The 20,261-nt window shown below is 37.1% G+C and overlaps 1 protein-coding gene across 1 annotated transcript in view; it reads left to right on the forward strand.

The window, feature by feature from the left end:
• Positions 1-20,261, forward strand: part of rapgef2b (Rap guanine nucleotide exchange factor 2b) — an 87,921-nt gene that overhangs the window by 9,721 nt on the left and 57,939 nt on the right. The window contains 2 exon segments of the mRNA XM_043257026.1: positions 16,127-16,197; positions 18,309-18,365. Of these exon segments, the coding sequence (XP_043112961.1) occupies positions 16,127-16,197; positions 18,309-18,365 (128 nt within the window).

Below are 20,261 nucleotides of genomic sequence, written 5' to 3' on the forward strand. Positions count from 1 at the left end.
GATGGATCTTTTTGTGCCGAGTATTAGCAGAATCCTACTTGCAAGGTTCCTTCTGTGCACCTTTTTATTTTCTGGAATAAAGATATTGTGACCCTAAATTTGTGGTCTCAGATCTTGTTTGGTAAGCTTTGCCCTGTCGCACTAAGCACTATTGTGTGACTATTTTTGTCCTAATCCCCTATGTCTAATAAAACCAATTAGCTTAAGCCCGTCTTCACTGGCCTGTTTGTATTTGATCAGTAGAAGGCTTTGAACTAGGTTAGGAGCAGGCGAACAGGAAAGCCCTCCTGTTGGCCTCATCACAGACCTCTGCTGTGTACATAACCCAGATTTTCTTTATAATAGCGGCTCATAATTATCCGTGCAGTGACAAGGTCCACCTCAGTTTCGGAACCACTTTTATTATACCGCAAAGCCCTTCAGTAGCAGCTGATGAATCCCTGATATGAGCGTTTATGGCATGTGATTAAGTAATAAAGGCTCGCTGATTGTTTAAAGCACTAGCTTCAGCTGTTTGTTTAATTCATGCGCTCCGTTATATCACTTCATGCTATCGTATTACACAGCTGTGATTATCGGCTTCTGCACATGACGGCCATTGCTGCTTTCTGATACGTGGGTGTCCGAGCGCAGTTGTACACTGCCCATCTCACACTGCGCTTTTTGTGTCAAGAACATACTGTTCATCAGCGGAATCGCCAGTGATGTCTCATGGATAGCTTTTACAATCTGCGTCAGTCGTTTTGCATTATGCTAATGAGGGCGGCTTGTGATTGTAGTAGGAGCCCTTTCATCGGGACGCACCCCTCCTCGGATGGGCCCCCTCAGCTTTGTGTCACCAGCGCGGTCTCAGTACAGTGGACCCCTGTGGAAATCAACCGGCGCTTGTCTCTAGTAATCAGCGTCGCTGTAATTATTCTGTCATGTAGAGGAGTTACTTACTCCACTTGAACTTGTTCGGTGGGAAACATTATAGTTTAATGACTGTTTTAGTGAAAATGACATTTATATAACCAAGACAGACATTATTAATGAAGGTGTGTGAGTCACAAAAGGAGAATATTAGCAGCACGCTGATACTCCTTTTTCCTATATAGCGAGAGCTTACCATGACTGGAGGCTGTCAAAAAGCAAAAACACATAATAAAAATGATAAAAAAACACTATAAACCTAATACTTGTATGTAATATATCATGTCCTCTGAAGCCGCTCAGCTGTTTCTTTGTGTACGAAACGCATGAAAATGTAGCTTCATCTACTAAAGTGCTATTGAGATTTGAGAGCTTTACTGAAAGATACTCAGTGTTTTGCTTTTATAATCTTTTTTCATTCTTTTTAACTTGACAGCCCTTGGTCGTGATGTGTTTTCAGCGTGAATGTCCTTCAAAATTTCTCCTTTTGAGTTTCACTAAAGAGAAAGCCACGCTGTTTATAATATGAGAGAGTGCACTATTTCTTTAAATTCGAGTCATTTGGTGGCACACTAAATGTATTGATTTTGTTTAAAAAATTTCAGAGTTGTTTCCATAAGCTAGATATATCCTTAAATAAGCTCCAGGGAAACTGTGACAGCAGTTTTCCTTTTTTAATTCAATTGTGGGCCAACATCCTGAGGATGCAGTCTGAAATAGCACGATGCGTTCTTTAGACGCCTTCACCCCAAGCTTCCAGGGTTGTATCACACAATTACTATGTAAACAGGAAAGTGAGCGCGGTGTTGACCAATTAGGTGAACAATTGAAAATGAGGAAAACCACTCTCTCAACAACAACAACAACAAAATAGATTCACAGCCAACTGTAGTGTAATGCCTTTGTTTTGCTCAGTTCTTCGAAAACGGTTTTAAATAGCGCGCACATTTTTAGGACAAGGTTACAATTTCATAATCCAGTTCATGACAATGAGTTGATACAATCACATTTTCAGTGCATTCAAAATGATTAGTTTTAATGATTAAATTCACTTATTTATTTGAGTGGTGAAAATAATGTAATGTTATGTTTTTACATATGTACTGATTGTCATTAGTCGGGTGATTTAATGATTTTAATCTGCAACCCAATTATTAAAAAGAACATATTAGAAAAATGATTTGTTTGAGAACAGTACATCACTAGTCCTAATATACAACATGCAAATAGTCCTATCTCCTTCCTCACCAATGTCCCATTGAAAACAACAACCAGAGGCCGGTTTTTAGAACCGACACAGCCTTAATACATCATAAGCAAATTTCTCTCACAGACTTGACGGGGATATACGTATCATCTGTATGAATAATGATCTGTCTGAATGCAGTGTTTCCTGTCTACATCTTTGCTCTTTTTAGGTTGCATTACAAAACATTTTAGTCAGTCCAGGGTTTTCTTTCACAAGTATTTCTCCTCCAATTTATATTCTGTGCCTCACATTGTCTTCAAAGGAGGAACGCTACGGACCCCACAGGCCTGAAATATGCAGCCAAATACTCTAAATGCTCAGAAAAGAAGCTCTTTGTCTCGGAGTTCCCTAGCAACCAAGTGGACTAGAATGGCTGGAAGAGAATCGCCCTACTGAGGGAGAGCGTTCAATTGATCCGCTATTGTCACTCGCCTAAACACCGGCCAGTAGTGGTTGAGATGTTTTTTTTTTTCTCTTTGAGAGTTGAAGGCGCAAGGTGGGGGGAAAAGGGGCTCAGCTAAAAAGATTGGCTCGGAAATGGGCTGCAGACGCAACGCTGTACGTAGCCCTCGGCTTTTAACTAAGGCTCGCTCCTCCTTCGCTGCCCGGGATGTGCTACATCATCAGAACTCGGCCGAGTAACGTTGTTCTGCCTGTGTCAGCATCGGTGATTGTTCATTTAATTGTCGGGGGAGAGAAAGAACAGCGTGCCCTTCCGTATCTCAAGTCCGTTTTATCCAATTAGCTCATCTGCTATTTGTTGATGAAGTTATGTGTCAGAAGAGCACATCGATGGTGGTGTCTGAAACAAGGAACAGTACAGAGCCCTTCCACCTTAGGTTGTGCATTATTTTGAGTAGAATCTCTTTCTTTTGGGTCATGTAGATTTTTTTTTTTCCTCCCCCTTTCGCTGACGTCTTAAAGCTATTTTAAGACTATTAAAGCACTATTAAATTTTAGCTAAAATAAGTGTTTTGTCATTTTACAGACCTTTATTTTTAACAGCTAAACAAAAGAAATAATTTCAAAACTTCATCGAATGGAATGTACATTTTTGATTAAAAATGTAAAAAAATGTTCTGTGAATGAAATTAAGTTGAAGTACTAAAACTGAAAGAATAATGCATTTTAAATAAATATATTAAACTAAAAAACAATTAAAATAAATTGCATCCAAAATAAGTTTTGGTGCGCATAATATCTGTGTGTGTACTTTGCAAATTGTTTTATGTAGATAGATGCACACGTTTCTGTATGTATTCAGAGAAAAGTGTTATTTTATATATTAAATATAACTCTATTAGAACTTCTCCAGAACTTCTGTTGTCTTTAAAAAAATTAATAAAAAAAAATTAAATAAAATGAGTCTGTATATCTTATTCATTGTGTTCCTCTGAAGTCAAGCAATGGCTTTGTGTGAGGAAAATTATCACTAAATACCATTTGGTCTTTTCTTCAAACAAAGCTATCAGAAGATATGAAATATAGTGCGTGAGTCATATAGGCTGCTTTTTATAGAGCTTAGGGTAAATTAAATGTACTATTAAGAGAGAAAATCATATGGTGTAAGAATAACACAAGGGTGGTTACTTTTTTGGGGGTGAATTATCCCTTTAAGAAGTTCTTTTATCTGTCCTCTCTTCTCCAGGAGATCTTGCCAAGATGAATCTTTGAACATCGTTATATAATACAACAGGGATGGGAATAAAAAATTTGAGCTGTTTGACGCTGACAGAGCATGTACATTTCTGCCTGGATGTTTGGCGTCGATCCCAGTTAAGGAGTGCTGTGATGCAGTTGAGTGTTGGTTTTTAGAGGCATCGTCGTTTAAACTGTTTTGCAGGACCGTCTATCACCGTGGTTTCAAGGTGGTTTCGGGCCATTGGGAAAGATCAGTCTTTGTATTACTGTGCCTTATCATTGATGAAAGGGCACAGATAACGCCTGTCTTGCGTGATCTAGTCACAAGTTTTCCAGCATCAATTCAATCCTTGTATTGCAGCAGAACAAGAAACGACTGCTTTAGCGGACAGAAATGTGACCACATGACCTTTTTATTGTCATGAGATAATGACACGTCAGTCAGCGATTGCACAAACACAGGATAAGGCTGAAGTTTTGACATGTGATGTACTTTTTGTGATGTTATACTTTTCACTTTGTATCAGGTTTGTGTGCTAACTCTGTTCTTTCTCTCACTGCACGACATTTATTAAAATCTCCTCATTTGAATGATTCTCTTCATCTTTCTCACTTCATCTGATCCAGCAAAGCTCCTGGAAACAGTGAAATAATAATGAAGGCAGCTAGTCATTGATGTAGTTCAAAAGAATGCTGGAAGCAGGAAGTCTTGTTTTTTGGAAGGAACCGTTTTAACAGCACATCTTCTCATCGTCATCCTCGCTGGCTGCCGCCTCCTTGTTCTGCATTATTTAACGCGTATGTTCTGCTGTGTGATGATGGTGATGCTCACAGATGTCTGGCCCATTAATGAGACACTTTCTCTGCTGTTCTGTCAAAGTTTGATATGGTTTTGGTAGTGTACTGGCAGGGCACTTTCATTCTTTTTTGATTTAGTTTTTTTGGTTCAACAACAAATGCTTTATATTTTACTAACCATCTGTTAGTGCTTATTTTTGGATGATCCAGTGAGTTATGCTTTATTTAGTGAAAAGTACTGCTAATTAACTCTCTTATGACCACAGACCAAATGATATGATTGTTAATAAGGCATGAATGGTATGTTTTGTGTTATGACGTGGAATAAGATTGCTGCAATTTTTACCAAAAAAAGCGTTTAGAATATAGTCATTGTTAGCAAGTATCAGCAAATCATGCCAACTGTTTTAAACGTTTTTGGTTATTAAATAAAGCAATTTTTTTATATTGCATTAAATGTTGCCTTTGCAACTGAAACAACTTTATGTAGTAAAAGTATTAGCTGACAAAATCTAAACAAAAAAAATAAAATTGAGAAATATCTAAAAATACATACAACAAACATTAAAAAAAATATTAAAAATGAAAATATTTCAGTTAAAGAATTATAAATCTAAAACTGCAATAATTAATACTCAACATTGGTGTATTCGACAGATTACATTTTGTTAATTTCAATTTAGTTTGATCTAACGAGTCACACAAAAAGAAAATATCACTGATTTTTGCTTAAAAGAACATTATTTTGTGTGATGCAATGTGTTTATTCAGTTAAAGGTTCAAACAACACATTATTTTTCGCATACTGTACATTATTGTTGCTCCTCTAAGTCCCGCCTTTCTGAAATGGGTCGGTTTTGAAAAAGCTCATTGTTCTTAAAAAGCGAGCTATGTTCTGATTGGCATGCTATCCAGTGTATTGTGGTTAGCCGAATACCATCCGCGTGTCTCGGAAATGTTACGCCCGCTACCATAATGTGATGCCGTGTCCCAGCTTGATGATGCAAAAACAATAACACCCATTTCAAACGAGGCATTTGTTGCATCCAATGGGGACATAACTAGTGATTCTAATTAATTAATACTCTCTTTTTGCATTTTGCGTTGCATCGCACCTCGTAAACATAACACCATCTCTGCATTTGCGATCAGAGAAACGATAAACAACAAGCACTACTCTACAATGATGAAAACTCACGTTTGAGTAGTAAGTTGCAGATTCTGTAAATAATAAAATGTACTTATTAGTACTTGTTAATTATTAGTCAGAAGGTACTTAAAGGAATAGTTCACCCAAAACAAAATATTTGAAAATTATAGCCTAAATAATTGACCTCTGGCAGCGGCTATATGCACGTCTATAAGAGCGGCGAGTTCTGGCTCCTTGGCTGATTTCTGACTCACGTGCGTGAGCTGTGCTCTCAGGAGTGTGCATACAGGCGTTGCTGGAAGTCAGTCGGCTTCAGAGGACCTGTGATAACCCCCCCAGAGGTGTAAAGGTTAGTTTTGCCACATATTTGATTTCTGGAGCTTCAAAATCATGGCCATTATCCACCAGCATTACCAAGCAGCATTACTAAAATCATTTACACTTTGGATGGCTTGGGGGTGAGTAAAATATTACGTAATTAAATTTTTTGGGTGAACTATTCCTTTAACCACTGATTTCTAGTTGTGTCTATAGTAGTTGTTCTTTTGGAAGCACAAGCAAAGTAGTTTCACTTTTCCAGCAAAACACAGCTTCTCCAGAACATGGCGTTGGCAGCAACACTACAGCGAGAATAATAGCTCCGCCTTCTTATGCACGTATCCCCACACAGTGATGTAGACATGTGGGGTGTGTTTAAAATAGCCATTTTTCGGAAGGCGTGGTCGATTCTTAACTTTTATAAAGAATATCTCTTTGAGTTTGACACTTTACTTTTCGCAACTTTAGGGATCTTGTCTATGCGCTAACAGCTTGTAACACTCCAAAGAGAAAGAAATACTTGAAATCGCATCATATGACACCTTTAAGCAGCCTCTGCTGTGACTTGTGCACCAATTTGACTATTAATGTGCTAAATATATTCGTTAAGTACATCTTGACTTGTTTGGGACATATCCTACTATAATTCTTGTATATTTGTTGCTTTCTAACGTGTCTTCAGAGCTGAATCTCCCGTCGTTCATGTGTCGTCTTACAGAGACAGGTTGATTAAGTTCACTGAGGTTTAAAATTTGGGACACTGATTCCATCATTTCTTTGCTTGCAGCTTCATCCTTATAAATATTGCTAGTGCGTCAGCATAAGACAGGCGTAAATCCTGAGCATGCATCTCCGTTCATCACGGTTGTACAATAGTAAGGGGTCTCAGAATCGAGATTTTTAAGCAGATGTAGCGTCCAGAGATGGCAGCTGCTTCAGCTGTGTCTCAAAATGACTTTTGACTCGACAGCAGCAAAGTGGACCGCATCGGTTAATTATTCACACTTATTTGCAGCATGAATAATGCAGCCTCTGGCAGGACCAGGGGCTCCAGTCGCTAGCGCTGCACTAACGGCGCGTGAACAAACACAGCTCGAAAGGTGTTGACTCGACAGCAGGAGGTGTTAGAGCAGAACCGAGACCCAGCACCGTCTGCCTTGTCATCACTTCCTGTTTTTGTCTCCCTAATTGGACTTCGCGAGATATACTATTTAGCTTTCCCATTTCCTTTCAGTCACTAGTGCTTGTTTTCAAAAGAAACACGTCGTAGTGGTAGGTTTCAGCCAATGACGGGGCTTGGATGCAACCCAGATCAGTTTCAGCATGTGATGCATCAGTGTGCCAGCTGCTCGGCTGTCAGAATAAATGCCTGTAGACTGCTGCAAAAGCACCTGCAGTTTAATCACACATGCTACACAGAAAAGCTGGCCTGTCGGCTGCTCTCCTGCTGACTTGCTTTCACATAGACTGACAAGGCCGGTGTGTTATTCCCCTGTGAATTACACGTTGTGACACAGATGAGGACAGTGTGAGTTTAAGGCTATTTCTACATGAAATTGGACGCAGTATGCTGAGGATTCAAAAAATCTTTTTTTTTTTTGACTCCTACTCAACTCCCACTTCATGTACCATCACATTTGTTCCTTTCAGAAAATGTCTTTCTTTGATAATTGTAACTAAAACCTGCAAATTTTGCCAAATGATCTGAAAATATAAATTGTGAACCAGCGGTTATCAACAGTGAGTTATATTAACAGAATCTTAGTTAAAATGCCAAAACAAAAAGTTCTGCATTGAACTTACATTATGCTTTTGAGTTTGTTTTATTACAACAGACATACCATACATAACAGCTTAGATAGGAGGGCCTTCGAATATTTGCTGGGACGAACAGCCTTGGGGTCAAAAAGGGTATTGGCCAATACTGAATCTAGGTCTGAAAGGTATCAGAATCGGTATCTGAGCATCCCTAAAACAAAAAACAGAAAAAGAAGAGGTCTGTAAAACTTATTTTTTGAAGCCTGCAGCTGATTAGCATTAGCAGTTAGCATAAATACACCACAGCACTGAAGCTTGACATTGAATGAAGCATGATTGTGACTTTTTGGATTAGAGGTTAATTCACAGCCAGTAGCTTTCAAACTGAGGTTGTGATGTCTGTCCTAAATATTGAGCTAATGTTAAGGTATGTTCGTTAAGCACAGAAAGCACAGCCTCATAATGCTACAAAATCTTTCCACAGCTATTATAAAGCCCCTTAGAACACTTGCTGTACATTTTGCAGATACGTCCCCAAAGAAGTAGACCTCTGGTGTTCTGGTCATTTTAAGGGATGGTGAACACGTATCGTTAGCCCTTTCCAAACTGAGCAGTTTTGCCACTGCCACAGCTTGAAGACATTTATGACAGTCTGCCTCCAAGGCAGCAGTGGGGTCTGGAGTGCGTCTGTCTTTTTTTGTGCACTTGATGCGACTGCTTTTGTTCTTATAGGATTAGAGCTGCCAGTTAAAGACATGATGCTAAGCCCATTCACATGCTTCCAGCTTTCCTCTTTCTGAGCTGCGTTTGTCTGCATGCGTTCAATGTCGGGTTATTACAATGACAATTTAAGCTGTTTAGCATCGGATGTGCACACTGGGGACAGCATTGAGGAAATATTAAATGTCACCAGATCAATGAACGGTTCAGATGCAGCCTGCCTCGGTGTAGCATAATAGGTTTGTTTACACCGTTAGGCATCATGCTTTTTTACATTTTTGAAAATATTTTGAAGTTTTAGCAGACGACCATAACTGTATTCAGCACTGTTGGGAGCAAGCCGGCTGTCGGCCACCGTATATTCAGTTGCTAATGCTAGTGACCTTGTTTTTGTTTGCAAAGACTCCACCTGGTGCTATGTGCTGTTCTACGGATAAAAATACCCTTAAGGGCCACGCTGTCAATAGGGTCTCAAGGACAGTGCGGCGTGAGCACAGTTGGCACGGAGAAGGCAATGACACATGCTTTTAAATGCCACAGTGAGTGATCTATAGGTTGGCGCTTGCCCTCGTGGTAGTTATACTGCTGACCCGGCTTAACGTGGCGCGCTGCAGACCTCACATTAACATAGCTGTCTGATCCTAAAGACGTGCCACATTTGCCTTTGTTCTTATTCTTTGCGTTATATTTTTGCAACGCAGACCAGCGATTTCTCTTTTGGATGGAATACAGGGAATGTTGCCACACATCTTGAGATAGACAAATAGCAGTAACACCCTCTTTAGAGAGCCACACATGACCTCACGGGTCGCTTTGGCTGTCTAGTTGACAAATCACTTGAGGCTAATTAAAATGTGCAGACACCTTTTTTTTTTTTTTTTGCTAGCCTGAGTCCGCTTTCCTTGCTGATTATTTGGCTTTTTTGGTCTTGGTGTGCTTCAGTCCACCTGTATACGCTTTTATATATTTATTATGCTTAAGTAAATAATACAATGATTTTTTTTGTGAAGTATAATAAAATGCCATTTCAGGTTTTCTACAACAAACTTTTATTATAGGTTAAGTTTTATATTAAATCCTAGCAATTTCTGAGTGATTTCTACACCAGATGTTTTTAGTATAGTGGATAGTCCATGTTCTATATATAATATTTATGAAATGGTTAAAGCCAGTAACACAAATAATAATATAATATATGGATCACAATGTATAATAGTATTGTATTGGATGCAGTTTATGTAAATAAGCAAATTTGCATGGTCACACATTGCATTATACAAATAATGTAATAAAAAGTCATGTATTTTATGTTAGAATTTGATATTTTATATTAGAATCATATAAGCAAATAGGACGAACAGATTTGATTTTAAATATTAAGAGCAATACAGAAATATAATTTAATAAATTTGTAATATAAACAGTACAAATATTTTTCATATAAAACAGATTATAGGAATGTTTTATATGAAAATTCAGACAATAATACTTCGAAATTGCATGTTTAGTTCAATGTTTTATTTGCCATTTCTTTGAAAATAATTGTGCAATTTACTTGTAATTTCTGCGTCGAAATTGTTTCTAAATATAAATAAAAAAGGAATAGACTTTCTGTATTTCTGTATGTATTGATCTTGTCTGTGTGTTATAAAACCGTATTGATGAATGGCGCTGAGAGGTCTTCGTTTATCTATTTCACTTCGTAAGATAGACCCTTTCCTTCATCATGTGTTTATCATCCCAAGAATCTCGATCATTCCCCACGGCCACAAGCTGCACAGCCTTCCCTCTGTCATGGGATCTGTGTCCGATGTGCCCCCTGCCTTCATTTACTAGACCCGTGACAGAAAGAGGTCAGTTTTAGCGCTCAGCCTGGGTCAAGGCCGACCTTCAGGAAAGGCACCATGTGTCCTTCTCAGATTTTTAAAGTGATTGTTAAACACCTCATGGCACATAAAACGGGGCTGATCTCCTTAAAGGCCTGCATACAGAGCCGACAACTAAATAGCAACACGTTAAGGGGGAACTGGTTGTTTTGCTGGCAGAAAAGATTACATTTTGAACATTTTCAAGCATGAAAGTCGTATAGTTTGCTGTGCTGAGCTGGCTTTGTGACCTGATTTTCACTTGCAGCATGGTATGTGATGTAATGCGATTTAGAAATCCGTCTACGCTTCGTGCGCGTGTTATACCACCGTTCAAAAGTTTTTATTTTAAATGAATACTGAAACGTGATTGCTGAAAGCTACGGTACGGCTACTGAAAATTCAGCTGCAACCAAACACATTGGCCCTTATCCAAAACGTAGTGGGCTGACTACATGGGATTTTAAGACATCGTAGGCGTGCTCCTGACATGCAGGCTGTTAAGAAATGTAGGCTGCAGATCTTCTTTTGGCCAAATTCTAAGGCAGAGACAGCAATACCTAGAGCATACTCGGTGGAAAGAAAACTGTCCAATTTGGCTGATTAATCGAGAGAAATGTGAATTATAAATACAAAGCATTCAGTACTGCGAAGTGTTGATAAAATGCAATCAGTCTTGTTTCTGTTTTGCTTACCAAGGACACACACACACACACACACACATATAAAATTTGAATTCTTCAAAAATGTGTTTAAACTAATTCATGCAAGTCAGATTTACAGCAGTCCTTACTCCAGTTTTCAGTGTCACATGATCCTATAGCTGCTCAAGAATCATTTGATCAATGTTGAAAAAAGCTACTTTTATTATTATTGCTTTTATTTGAAGTAGAAAATCTTTAGTGACCTTATATAAATGCCTTCACTGTCACTTTTGATTAATTTAACGCATCTGTGCCTAATAAAATTTTTAAACTTACTGACTCCAAACTTTTAATTGGAAGTGTATTTCTAAGGTTTTTAGATCATGCTGCGAGCTTAGCAACACGCAAACGGCAAACTGTTAAATGAGATGACGCTATCAATTAAAATTGATTATCACGCCTTCGTGATTTGATATGTCTGTCGATGACGCCGCTGTATAATATTACTCCATTAAAAACGCCAGCCTTTATGGTCATTGTAAATAAAGGCCGATGTTGATTAGGTCACGTCTTTCTCCTTGGAGGCGGTGTCTGGATTTTGATTAAACCATGCAGATACCCAGCAAAGCACACTTAAACCTAGTTACCCTGCCAACGATACAGTTGAGCCTAATGTAGGGATGACTGTCCTGATTAGACTGATGATTTTTAGATGCCACCTGCTCAGTCAGCTGATCCCAGCGCAGTGATATAGAGAGAAATGATTGACTCCGATCATGTAGATACTCAGACTGCCGGTTGCCATGGTCACAGTGATGCCTTGAGTGGAATGTGAAGAGCCTCTTGACCCATTCATGATGCATCGTAATGGGCTGCATTCAAGATGTTGGGGATACAAAGCTGAGAAGAGGCATTTTAAGCAGCAAAAGCAGCAAAACACTTCAGTTTATTTCTGCAGTCGCTGTCATGGACAGCCAGCATATTCTATAAGAGAAGATGTGTACAAACAGCTGTGGCGCGCTGGCAATGCACAGTGGCATCAGATGGTAAATTATTACTGTGTTAAAATAAAAGCATGCTATTTTTACAGGGACTTATTATTTGCTGCTTTGAGCTGCTTTTGCTGATCTCCAGATTTTCTCTTGCAACATTAAAGTAGTTTACCCAGAAATGGAAATTATTTGAGCAGCGTTGCTATCAATTGTTATTGGCGTGTCATTATTTATTCATGTGGTTTCAAACTTGTTTTCTGTGGAAAAACCTTTCAGTCTGATATTCTTACGTTTATTTTATTATATTTGACTATATCAACGGGTATTACATTTTATTATAATGCAATTCAGTAAAATAAAAATGTATTTCATATTATTACTATTACTATTATTAAATTATTGCATTATATTATTAAAATATATTATTAATTATTTTATATTTGTATTCTGAATCTGTACACTATAGATTAGCATTAATAAAGAAAAAAATACTTTTTCACATTTATAATACATTTAATAATGTATTAAAAAAAGAAAATGTGTAAAAGATTTGGTCTGTGCTGTCATTTCCAAGGTCCTCTGCTCATATTTGTTGCATTATACCTGAGCTGCTTTTGTGATGTGTGCAGAACACAGGCTGAGCACGGCTTTGTTCATTGAGTTTTGTGAAGGTTTTAGTCAAGGCTGATGTTGTTTGCATAACTCACCGGATTCATCCTCGCTTTTCTACCTGGTCCCAGCGGTATTTGTCTCTCAGCTTGTTACCGTGGCACCCGCTGACTCCCACGAGAGTTGCGTAACCATCGAGGGGCTGAGTGCCCTGGGCTTCACATATTGTGTTTGACCAATCACAAAACACAATGGTCCCTTTGTCACAATGCACTCTGGGAGGAAATAGTCACAATTTTGAAAGAGAGGACAAACCGTGTGCAAAAACCTTGTGGCGTTTAACTCTGAACCTGGCATCTGTTGGAAAATTGTGCCAGAGGCTCATCCTTTTGTGGAAAAAAAAAACTAAACCAAACAAAAAAAAAAGCGGTGGTGGTTGTTGTAGTGGTAATTCCTCCAGATTCTCAGATCACCCTTTTGCTTCGTGTGTGTAAACAGGGCCCACGATGTGTGAGTGATTCAGACGGTTTGGTGTTTCCTTCCACCATGCCAAGATCGACTTTTCTTTAATAGTATGCTATAAAAGGAATAACTGTTATATCTGATGGAACCAAAAACAGTTCATGTATAATCAATAACCACAAGCACTTTTTATAATGCTACCGTTCATATTTTGTTAAAGGTTGCTATAATGCTGAAGGATGATAGTCTTAAACACCATAATAAATTTTTTTTAGCTTTTAGTTTTATTAATGTACTATTACATAATTTAGTTGAACAACATCGGTAAATGGATCAACATCATCATTTACATCATATATATATATATTTAAATATATATATATTATATATTATATATATATATATATATTGTAATTTTAGAACTTTAATTTAGAATAATTGTTTATTAATTGATTTTAAAGTTCTGCACTGTAAAATTAATACATAATCTACAAATAATAACAAATCAAATCTGCATTATCCATTCATTTTACTGCCATTTTTGTTAACTTTAAAACACAACTAAAAAATAAAAAAAAGAGAATAAATGAATAAATAAATAAATAAATATGTCAGAGCACAAAAGAGAAAAAAATGCTAAACTTATGTTACATTTGTTCTTTCTTTCAGTGTTTGAATTTAATTGTTAATTTTAGCATTTAATAAAGATTTTTTTCACGCATACATCTGATGAAAAATAGCAAAAAATGCCTTGACATTACAATCATCTTTTCACACGCAAGTATATTAGTTCAAAACCCTTCCTTCTCATTGTGCATTTAGAGCAAACTTGTAGTGGTCTCATTATGAACTCTTGGCAGAGAGAGAAAATAAAGGAGCGAAAACTCCTCATGGGGACACTGGGACTAAAGAAATGGGGTTCTGCACATTCTTTCCATGTTGAATTTAGTAATATTTGAGGGTGGGGGGGGGAGAAAGCCACAGTGTTCTGGTAGAGCTTCATTCCAGCCAGTAGAGGTGTACAAAGGAGCAGAAAGAGATCTTTGAAATCTTACACCAGCCTGACACCTAGTGGAGAATTTGTCTAGTGCACCTTGGCCATAAGGTCCTTTGTCATTGTCACCATCTTATTGTTCTTTTTGTGTTGGCTAAAGCAGGCATCACTAGTACTGAAGCTCATATTTAGGGTTATGGATTCGGACAAACCATTGAGTATTAAAGTTAATGTGCAAAATTTGCCCACAGTTATCGTGAGCTACAGATATGAAGCCTGAAATGATTTGGCTTTGTTGAGGCAAGATGTGCTATTACGTTTCTAACTGGTCAGCCTCAGCACTCAATAGAAACCTCCAATTACAATAATCTCTACTTTGCACTCATTTAGTAATAAATTATTAAATGCATATATAGATTAAATAAGATACTTTTAGCCAAATGTCTTTATATCACTATTATAATACTAGTGTATATATACATAATACAATAATAATTTGTGTGTGTGTATATGTGTGTGTGTGTATATATATATATATATATATATATATATATATATATATATATATATATATATATATATATATATATATATTTATTTTAATTTTGATATTTTTAAATATACACAATTTTCTATTATTCCTTTTACTCTATTATTTGGTTTATTTGAATATAGTTTTTACTGTATTTGAATATAGTTTATACTGTTAATTATTATTATTTTGTGACAGCAAAAATGCAAACTAATAAATAACCTTTACCACTGAAGATAAACCTCTCTCATGCTATTTGTAGATACATTGTCATTTATATTTTTTTATTGTACATATTTCCTATGTCACATCACAGGTCAGATAAATGTATATATGCAGTGTAGCGCTTTAATCAGCAGGGGGTGACAAAACCTAATTTAAGCAGTTTTCTATTCTGCCTCTTTTGCCACCGCAAAAGATGGAGGTCACCATTAGATTCCTGTCCCCGTGACCTTGCCCTTTGTAACCTTTACATGAGCGTAAAAGTTTGGGCCTCTCGCCCTCTTCCAAACACAGCGGCTACAACGCAGCATTTAAGATGCTTTGTTGTTTTTCCTTGTAGTCAATACTTCACTTTTGTCTCGTCTGGTTCTGCGTCTAAACATATTTACCAACGAATGACCAAAATACCTATTCTGTTCTATTCCAGTCTTTGTTTTCTCTTTCTTTAATTTCAGATCTTATTCATCAGGTAATCCTGCGGTCTTAATAGGAAAACAAGCAGGCAGAGGTTTAACTTGTACTATATCAGAAGGCAAATGTTTGGCGAGCTGTGTGTTTGCATTTGTGTTCCTTGTCGCACAGGGTCTCTCAGTTCATAATCAAGTGTGTCTGTGTGCGAGCACAGAACCTCTTTTGTCCTCCTCGCTATCCCAGCATGCTTTGTGAGCACAAAGGCAGCCCAGTTCTGGGGTTAGTGATCCTGTGCATGTGGAAAGGGACAGGGCCCACTGTGTGCTCAGCCTCAGATAGACGGACACCGTGATGGGTTTGCCTGAAGAACCACTTATAGCTCAAGCGAAAGGACGCGTTTAGGGACCTCGGACTATTTGTTTATTAGTGTCTTGCCAAGCTTGTTTCCAGTGTACTTTTATAAATGATATTTAATACTAAAAACTTGAAATTGGCAGGAGTAATGGAAAGTATTGTAAGGCCAGATGTAGCTTTTAATTGCTTTAATCATAAATAGGGTTATTGGTAAATCAGAATATATAGTGTATTTCTTTTCTTATTACCAACATGTACTTTTTTTTATAATATTATTGTCTGCTGTATTAAAATGGCATTTTAATGTGTCTGGTCTCCTGAATTTTTAAAGAGAAATTTCATTTTCGTTCTGTAACTGTGTTTCAGCTGTGCCATTTTCTGTAGCACTCTGATATAAATGACTTCTCGTCCTTTGCTGAGAATTCTGGGAGAGCGCGTGCTTTTACAGATGAATAGACTTTGATCTTTTCTCGTTCTTTCTCTTCTTACCTGCAGGACCTGGAGATCGTTTATTCCTACTTGCATGGAATGGAGGCGCTGTCCAATCTTCGGGAACACCAGCTGAGGTAAAACTGGAGGAAAAATTTGATAAATGGATGGAAAAAATGCACAAATGTTTTTGAGGTCAAGCAGGTGGTGGATGGTGGCTTATGCATACAGATGCGTTTTGCAGCGTTTGGGTTGATTCATTATTTTATTACAAAACACACAAAAGTAAATATATTTGCTGTTTTGTAATTTGAATGATTATTTTTTACTTTTTAATATCAGTTTTGTGAGTTTTGTATATATATATATATATATATATATATATATATATATATATATATATATATATATATATATATGTGTATATATTATATGTATATATATATATATATATTATATATATATATATATGTATGTGTATATATATATATATATATATATATATATATATATGTGTGTGTGTGTGTGTATAAGGATTTGTGAGCCATTTTTTATAATAATTTCAAACTGCTATTTCTAGTTTTTATTAGTAGTTTTTATCCACTAGTGTCAATAATTTCTCAGGTTTTTTGCGCAAGTTAAAGGGATATTTCACCCCAAATTTAAATTCTGTCATTAATTACTTACCTTCATGTCATTTCAAACCCAAACGACCTTTAGATCATCAGAACACAAAGATATTTTTGATGAAATCCAAGCCCAGTTACCACGTACAAGATCCAGAAAGGTCGTAAGGACGTTGTTAAAATAGTATATGACTGTAGTGGTAAGAATGCTCTTAAATTTAATAAAAAATATCTTAATTTGTGCTCTTTAGATGAAAGAACGACCTAGGTATATGCAATATATATATAGTCTATGATAATATCATAATAGTTATTTTAATTATGTATGATTTAACATTGAGTATTTTGGAAAAAAAGCATTTAAAACATATAGCGCACATATTAAGTGAAGTCTAGAGTGGTGCTCATTTAGAGTGCATTCTTTCACAGAGTGATCACAAATTCAAGACACGGGTGCTGAAAATGTACAGTATATACCACTTCATGTAGTTCATAAAAACAGTGCTGTGATTACCATGATTGCAAATGTGATATTGATTTTTTTTTTTTTTTCATCAGTTCAGTAAACAAGAGGTTTATTGGAGACTTACATTTTAGACACCATGTTTTTGCTGTTTCGACAACAAAAATAATTCCAAACATAGCCACAGCGCTGTTATGCGTCTCTGAGCAACGTGACAGTGTTTCGCTCCTGAATTGAATCGACCGTTCAAATGATTCGGTTCGATCACAATGCCTTACTTGCTGCCACCTACATGCAGGTTTAGTTTCACATTTAAACTGTGTTTTTTTTTTTTTTTTTTTTTTTAAATAATTGTGAATGTGTCTGAATCCATTGCAATGCAACTTTGAATTTTGTTATCCACCACAGTCCTTAAGATACCGGCACAATAACACGCGTAGCAAAATATTGTCTAATTATCATAATCAATAAAATCCCACGGATTTGGAGCAACACGAGGGTGAGCAATTAAAGTTCCAATGAGACATTCAGATTATTAATGGCTTAAGCACTCTAAAATCGACCTTAAAATGGCCTTCTCAAGGGCTTTGTTATTATGTTTATACACATGTGGACATGAATATCGGGGGGAAATACTTTGCTACTTGACCACAGTGTTCAAGAACATTCCAAACCCTACCTGACCCCTCCAAATCCCCTTCAGTGGTCCGTACACGTCTTCAGGAATGCGTCAGACGGACTCGGTTGACTTTCTGCCTCCCCCAACCGAGCTGAACTTTAGGGAATGTCTTTTGAAGAATGTTTTTGTCCTTTTGGAATGTTTTGTTCTGTGGCGATACATCCGAGTTTGCTTAAACAGCACTTCTGGCGTAAACCAACACTGAAATATGTCATGCACAAACAGAGTTCGGTTCTGTCCTTGCTGTTTTTAACAACAGGCAGCCTGTACTGTTTTTCCTTTTAACACAATGCCAACCAGACCTGAATATCCACAAGACTTTTGGTCCTGAAATCCATTTTAGTTTCACAACATGATATTTCATAATCACAGACAAAAATATGGGGTTCATTGCTTCTTTTGGAACCATTAAGTTTGGATATGTCACTGATTTATCTCTTCTCTCTCTCTCTCTCTCTCTCTTGTCCTCTTTTTTTTTAGGATAATGTGTGAAACCGTCCGCTATGAAAGACATGAAGCCAACGAAGTGCTCTATTAGTGAGTAACAACCATGCTTTCCATCCAATTTCCTTTTGTTTTAAGCCATTATGCTTCTCTAAGGCTTTATAGGATGTGCAATGCATAACCACAAATAATCTTCAAAGATCGTGCCACTCCAGAAGCGATGATAAATATAGCCCGCTTTTGAGAAGACTTATCAAATTACAAAGGTGAGATGTGAACTCGCTGAAGCAAAAGTGTTATATTCAGCGACGCATGAGCCTTCTGTTGTGTTATAATGAGTATCCTAGTAGCTGAAAATGGCATTATGAGGAATACAGGGTTTCTGGGTGATACACACACACAGCTATTGATCTACAACATCTAAGACACACTGACCCACTTTAGATTCGCCCTTCATCTGGCATGTGTGTTTTTTAAAAAGTCCTTGCTTGTATCCTCTCGACGTTGTTTGAAGTTTATGTTGGCTTTGTCTGATGCCAAACACTTCTTGCTTTTTCGGTCCTGTAGCCCAACACACACATGCTCAAACACACACACACACACACACACACACACACACACACACACACACATACATATATATATATATATATATATATATATATATATATATATATATATATATATATATATAATTCTCTTGGGTGGACCCAGACACTCCCCTCAAATTTCACACTCCATTTTTCTTTTCTCCTGGAGGAAGATGAAGTGTGCGCACTTCCCTCCGTGGGTCACTACCCCTTGTCCATAAAGGAGAATGTCTCATTTACTCATTGTCTCTGATAGCATCTAGTCTTTTGTGCCTGTGTAAGGGTGGAGTTCCTGCCATGAGCTGTTAATTACTGCTGTCAAATTAGGTGACTTTTGGGTCAGTTGAGTCTGTAATATTTCCTAGCGTTCCATGGAGATTGGCATACCAAAGTAAAGTAGTTATTTACTTTTAAAGTAGGTTTTCCTTTAAAACTTACGTTTAAAATGTTTAAATCTATTTCTTAAATGTACTTTAATTTTAATATATGTATATTTTATTATTTCATTTTTTAAATTGTTCTACATTTTCTAAAAAGACATATGTGTGAGAAAACACAGATATTTAAATCATTATTCCCTGAATCTCTGCTGCATATCAATTCTCATTTATATTGTGAATATTGCGAAATTGAATTCTTTTCAGCAAATTTGGCACAAACGGCAAAAATACCATTGATTCAGGCATGTTTCATGACCATTGACATTGACATGAATGTGGGGTTGTGTGTCGGTTTAGACAACAATTTAGCAAAACAAATGCAGATTGGCTGTTACTTTTAAAGACTCCATTTGATTGGATGTAGCAAGTTGTTTGAAAACAGCAGGAGTCAGACATCGTACGGCAACCTGCTGTTCATTGGCTGCAGGCTGGATATGACAAAAACTTTCTTTTGCAATGCTAGTTCGTCTGCCCTGTCTAATAGGCAAATGCCTATATTTTTGGTTCATCTAATAGTTGTGGATTTGTATAACTGTGCGAGTCAGTTCTCAGTTTTAGTTGGTTGTTTTCATCCATACACTCTCAAAACTCCCAGCGGCAGACTATTTAAGTACTAACACTCCACTGAGTCTGCTACACCAGCCTTGACGCTGTTCCTCAGCGACTCACTCCACTGTTTTTTTATTAGACAGCTCGCTGCTTTAAAGCCCGGCACTAATAATAATCTTCAGACTTGTGTGTGCTGCTGCTGATTTCCCTCAGGAGCAAACCACTCCCACCGCAACAGCCTCTGAACCGCCAGTGCCAAATACACAAACATCACACTTTACGAAGAGCTATAAAGACACTCTTTTTATGCTTTATTTTTGAGCAGGTTGGAAGGACAATAATATCACACTGGGGTTTCTAAAAATATTAGTGATAAAAGTCATAATGTTGTTACTGAGGCACGTTGATTT

The sequence above is a fragment of the Puntigrus tetrazona genome, chromosome 14 (genome assembly GCF_018831695.1).
Source record: "Puntigrus tetrazona isolate hp1 chromosome 14, ASM1883169v1, whole genome shotgun sequence".
Classification (NCBI taxonomy): Eukaryota; Metazoa; Chordata; class Actinopteri; order Cypriniformes; family Cyprinidae; genus Puntigrus; species Puntigrus tetrazona.